Source organism: Bison bison, unplaced genomic scaffold (genome assembly GCF_000754665.1).
Source record: "Bison bison bison isolate TAMUID 2011002044 unplaced genomic scaffold, Bison_UMD1.0 scf7180017864312, whole genome shotgun sequence".
Classification (NCBI taxonomy): Eukaryota; Metazoa; Chordata; class Mammalia; order Artiodactyla; family Bovidae; genus Bison; species Bison bison.
Window position 1 is genome coordinate 770,695 of NW_011494884.1, and position 6,057 is coordinate 776,751.

Here is a 6,057-nt window from a genome sequence, read left to right on the forward strand (position 1 = left end):
CCCTCCCCCCAGGACCCCAGCTCAGGGGACAGGCCTGTTGTGTTTCCAGCTCTCCAGTGGTCCTGGCTCTGCTCACATCACCCCCTCCTGTTGTCCTTCCCACCCTACAAGGGTAGAAGTTCTTGCTGTGGCTGTTCTCTGGGGACTGTCACCATCATCTCCTTTTCCAAGGGTTCCCAGACTTTGTCCCCCACTTCCTATGTTCAGTCCCCTTTGCTGAATTCCTGGGAAGGCCTTCCTTTCCTGTGTGGACCCTCCTGAAAGAGTAAGTGAGTAAGGCGGTGAGGCAGAGATGCTGGCGGGACTGAGCACTGGGGGCCTTGCAGACCCGGGCAGGAACAAGGATTTCATTCTGGGTGCAAGGGTGCCCAGGAGGTGGGTGAGCTCAGACCCATGTCAGACCCATGTCTGCTCAGCCAAGTGGAGACTTGGCTGAAGATGGGGTGCAGTCGGGGAGCAGCGAGGCAGTCCAAGAAGTAGAGGAGGTTAAGATAGAGGCTCTGGAAACTGAGGATAAGGAGAGATGTATGCCTGCATGTTAGCAGAGGAGCCAACAGGACTGGGTGGGGATGAGCTCTGAGGGGAGAGAGAGGACCTGGAATGACTCTCACGTCTAGGTACCCCCTCCTGTCCCCGACAGTAACCTCCAGCAAGGCCTTTGATTATCTAAGCCTGATCAAGCTCAGAACTAGTGACCTTATTTATTCACTCATGTATTTATCAGTATCTGTTTGTGCTTTGTTCATTATCTGCTTTCTGTACTGCAAGTTAAGCCCCTGGCTTGGCACTCAGTGGGTGCTTAATACATGCTTGCTGCCGATGGGGGTCCAGGCCATCTGGGGTCAGTCCAGTACTTCCTCGCCAGCTGTGCAGTGATGGGCAGTCATGTTTCTTCAACATGAGAACCACGATCCCCACTCACAGCCTCCTTTGCTGGTTTGGTGCCTGTATACAGTAGATGCCCAATAAAGGCACTTCTGTTCTCCCCATCTTAACCATCCAGTCTGCAGTGAATGCAGGTGAATCTGATCTTTGGTTCATCTCTCGAACATCTAGAGTTTGCCAGTCCTTGTCAGACGCTGGGGATCTGGACAGGAGCAAGACAGACAACCCTTGTCTCCATGGACCTCACCACTAGAGTGCACCCTGCTTCTGCTCCAGGAGGTCCTCTCCTGTCCTCTCTGTCTGCTTCCGGTTGCATGCTGGGGCCAGTGTGAAGTCCACTTTCCCTCCTATCCAACTTCACAAGGCACAGGCTGTTGGCTGCTTACAGTGGAGCCATGTTTAACACAAGTTCACTTAACACACTGGCAAACCAGTGGGCTGAACATGCGTTAAAGTTATCAAGCTCTTATATAAAAAGAGAGGGGGAGTAAACCCTTCAGGCAAGCAGAGTCTCTCAGATTATCCCAACACCAACACACACACTATTCTACTCTGTGGATTTGACAGCTGTTTTAAACAAGAAAAATTTGAAGACTCTAACTTCTGCAGGCAGGTTCCTCCTGTGGTCTGCCTCAGTGCTACTTGGACCACTGTGCTGAAGAATGATGTATGAGGTTACCTGCACAGACCATGGTTTGTAGGGGACCTGAGAGGTTTTCAAAGGTCCTTCTGATCACCTCTCATTTTCCCCTCATAGGCTTGCTTTATCATGCAAGTGCCGTGTAAAGTATGACCTTCCGATATATTAATAGCTTGCCTTCTGCTCTGTATGAGCATTTTGAGACTGGCTAAGAAGGCAATGGCACCCCACTCTAGTACTCTTACCTGGAAAATCCCATGGACTGAGGAGCCGGGTAGGCTGCAGTCCATGGGTCGCTAAGAGTCGGACACGACTGAGCAACTTCACTTTGACTTTTCACTTTGATACATTGGAGAAGGAAATGGCAATCCACTCCAGTATGCTTGCCTAGAGAATCCCAGGGATAGGGGAGCCTGGTGGGCTGCCATCTATGGGGTCGCACAGAGTTGGACACGACTGAAGTGACTTAGCAGCAGCAGCAACCAGGATAATAGTTCTGCTCGAGGAAGGGGCCTTATCTCATTTTTAAAGTGTTCCCTATTGTGGTTGGCTTAAGGCTGGCTTTGGTGGGGTTGGTAAAAGCTGTGATGAAGAATAGGTTGATGGTGAGTTTTGATTAATGGTAAGGTTGGTTGATGGGTTGAGTTGGTTGATAATAGGGTTGGCTGATGGTGGGGTTGATTGACAGTGGGGTTGGTTGATGGTGAGATTAGCTGATGGTGGGGTTGGTTGCTGGTGAGATTGACAGATGATGTGGGGTTGGGTGCTGGTGTAGAATTGGTTGATAATAAAGTTGTTGATGGTGAGGTTGGCTGATGGTGGGGTGGGTTGATGGTTGAGTTGGTTGATAATAGGGTTGGTTGAGGGCTTCTGTGGTAACTCAGATGGTAAAAAATCTTATTGCAATCCAGGAGACCCAGGTTTGATCCCTGGGTCAGGAAGATCCCCTGGAGAAGGGAATGGCTACCCACTCCATGATTATTGCCTGGAGAATTCCATGGACAGAAGAGCCTGGTTACAAAGAATTCTTTGCATCGGGTTGCAAATATCAGACTGAGCAACTAACACTTTCAGTTTTCCGCAGGTTGGTTGACAGTGGGGCCGCGGGGCATATGGTAGAGTACTGGGTAGCTGTGGGTATGAGGCTAGGGCTGGACTCTCATTTTTCGGAAGCACTAGGCAGAGCCTGTGTGCAGAAAGCAGGCAAAGATTTCAGTGAGTGTGGCTGGCCAGGTATAGCCCTCACATCTGGAAGCTTTTATGCTGTGCAGTGAACCTCACATGAGCCCACAGGAAGCTCACTAGAGCTCTGTGAATGGAGGAGGTAAAGTTTCATTATTTTTCTAAGAGGTATACACACAATGGTGTACATTAAATTCATCTTTTATGGTGAATCAGTGGGGGAGTCAGGGGAATAGACTCCAGGGCTCTTTCTACCCTGAAACCTTCAGCAAATGAACCCTCATTCTCAGTAGTACCTGCTGGTCTCAGAGCTGTGGGTGATCAGGCAGTGGAAGTTTCAGGAACGTGATCTCTGTCCTCAAAGAGCTCCCCATCTCTCTGGGAGAGAGAAGACTCCCCCCATGAAATGTGACTGGTGTCAGAGAGTGGGATGCTCACACTGTGGGGATGTGAGATGTTTGGGCAGTAGAGCGATGAACAGGGAGGGGGATGAGCTGAGACCTCAGGGTGCAGAGGACTCCATGCACAGAACTTGCGCTTCAGGGCCAGACTAGGGAGGGGACTTCCCAGTGGCAATGGGGTGAGCATGTCACCAGAGCCAGCCTACCTTGTTGATACAGACATGGGGCTATATTTCATTTGCTGGCATTTCCATTGGTCATTTAAGTTAATTTCAATTTAGTGAGTGCTGCCGAGGTCAATCTCAGTTTCCAAGAACTGTTGATGGCCTGCTGATGTCTATAAACTCTGGTAACCAACACTTCACACCTTCTCTTGTTGGCAAGGATCATTGTAACTGTGACAAGACACTTCTATTGTCTTATGAGACAGCAAGGAAAGATGACATAGTCAGTATAATGTTAGTGTTTCCTCTTTGGGTTTTCATTTCCGTTTCTCAAAAGCATCACTTGAAGTAACAGCACTTCCAAAGATGTACTCTATTCCCCTCCCCCAAAGAGTTTGAGAAATGCCAAGTTTAACACAGCTCTCTCTCTCTCTATATATATATATATGTATATTCACCTGTAGGATTTCTCAGAAGCCTTATATTGCTTATATTCACCAAAACATCTTTAAAGGCAGATAGAGAGTGCAACTTCTCTGAAACTTATCTAAAACCAGAAACGTCATTTCACAGAAGACCAGTGACAACATCTCACAGGAATTAGAGTGTTGAGTGATACCGTGTGGGAGCGTGGCTCCAGGAATATATTTCCGTTTGTCTTCCTAGGGGATCTGATGACTCGGAGCACCGTGTGTTCCATCTGCAGATGGGGAAGTTTAGGATCCAAGATCTTGTGATGTTGCTGAGAAGGAAGGCTGCTGGAGGAGCCCACTAGCGGCCCCACCCGCCTAGGAAGCTTGCTGTGCTGCAAAGATAGGAGTTACTCACAAGGGCCCTGCCTTGACGTCTAGGGCTGCTGGGTCCAGGCTTCAGCCTCCCCACCTCCCTTCAGCCAGAGATCTGAAATGTTTCCTGACCCCTGGGGATGAGTTGAGTGACTCAGATCTGAAGGAAGTAGACCCCATTAAGTGATGAGTCCTCAGGCACAGAGCTGCTGGCTCCCAAATTGTTCCTTGCGATCCACTTACGTTTCCTGGTGGGGCCTCCTGTGCCTGTAGCATTTCCCTCATCCTGGCCAACAGCCCTTTTACAGATCTCAGTGTTTCCTCCTTTTGTTCCTGGTTAGGTCCCAGGTGGCTCAGTGGTAAAGAACCTGCCTGCCAATGCAGGAGATGCAGGTTCATTCCCTGGGTTGGAAAGATCCCCTGGAGGAGGACATGGCAACCCAGTCCAGTATTCTTGCCTGGAGAATCCCCATGGACAGAGGAGCCTGGCTGGCTACAGCCCATGGGGTCACAAAGAGTCAGATGTAACTGAAGTGACTTAGCATGCATGCTCAGGTCCCAATGAACAGGGAAGAAGGTGGTTTAGCTGGAGGTCAAGGTTCTGGGTGTCCTGGACAAGGCTGGAGGGTCCTTGATGTCCAGGGCTGGACACAGATGCAGAATGAACTCCAGGCTGGGTCTTTCATGCTGGTGGAGGAGCCATGAGCCCTAGCAGGAAGTGTACTGCAGTGACCTCTGCCGGAAGCTGGTCTTCTAGTTGTGTGGCTTAGGGAGCACGGAGTTTCTTGGATCCCAGGTTCAAATGTGTGTGACCTTGAGATGCTAGCTCCTGGAGTCTTGGATTGGTCTCTTAAGTGAGCTGTGGTTTCTGTCACCATCCTTTGTGACTTTGCATCCACTTAACCCACTGAGTTTGTTTATGCTGTATTTGACATCAGGGATAATAGCAAACTCTTATGTCGCTTTGAGCATTTTACATGTGTAAATTCATTCCTAGGTCATTGGCTGGGGACAAGGGCATGTTGTGACTTGAACCAAGGCCTATGGGTCAGGCTCTTAAGCAAACACTACATCTCCTGGGTAGCTGTGGATGTCACATTCTAGAGGGATGCAAGGGAGGCAAGGAGCAGGCAGGCTGCATGGGGATGGGTGGGGGAGGGGGAGGCAGTAGGCTCACAGAGACTGGTGGGTGGAGGAATCTGAGAGATTGGTGGAGCCGTTTGGAGCATCTGAAATGTACAGAACCAAGGGCCAACATCAAAGGCCTTGCCCTCTTGATGGCAACAGCAGGGTATCTGGCAGAGGCAGGGACTGTCAGTCACCACCAACTCAGAACGGCCCGATGACTACCTGGTGCTCAGCTGTGCATTAGCCCGGGACCCTTTCCAACCTGAACTCTACCTTACCTCCCCTCAGTCAGGCTCGGGTGGCACTAACCACTGGGCAAGTCCCCCTGTAGGACCTGGACCAGATGGCTGACCACCTCCGCTCTGCTTCCCGCACAGCTCACACGCGGACACCAGGTGGCGCTCTCGTCCATCAGCTACATCGGCTGCTCGCTGTCCGTGCTCTGCCTGGCCATCACGCTGGTCACCTTCGCCGTGCTCTCGTGAGTCATCTTCTGTTCTCCCCCGGGGGCCAGGAGGTTGGCAGCTTCGTGCGAATGTCAGTGCCACCCCTGCCCACCTCGATTTCCCTTCTGGCACTTGTACTGGGCTGGGGGTGTGGATGGGATGGCAAATGCTGGCCTCTGTTTAGATTCTGCACACACGGTGTGTGACAGGTGGATGGTTGTTCCTCAAGTATCTTTTGTTTTGAGATCTGGGGTGTGGGGAGCCTGTGGGGTGCTGGAAAAGACGGAGGAGAGAGGAGGGGCTGTCGAATTGGAGGGCACCTGGCTTGAGCTAAGCTGGAAAGTTCTGGAAAGTTCCCCAGCCCATAGGACTTTCTGGCTTTTGACCAGGTGAGTGCCAGAACAGAGGACCTCCCGCCTCCCACCC

The 6,057-nt window shown here is 50.9% G+C and overlaps 1 protein-coding gene across 1 annotated transcript in view; it reads left to right on the top strand.

Annotated features, from left to right (window-relative positions):
• The window catches only part of GPR133 (G protein-coupled receptor 133), a 177,706-nt gene that overhangs the window by 136,792 nt on the left and 34,857 nt on the right, over window positions 1-6,057 (top strand). Inside the window, exon 17 of the mRNA XM_010852442.1 lies at window positions 5,563-5,666. Coding sequence (XP_010850744.1) covers window positions 5,563-5,666 — 104 coding nt within the window. The remainder of the gene's footprint in view (window positions 1-5,562; window positions 5,667-6,057) is intronic.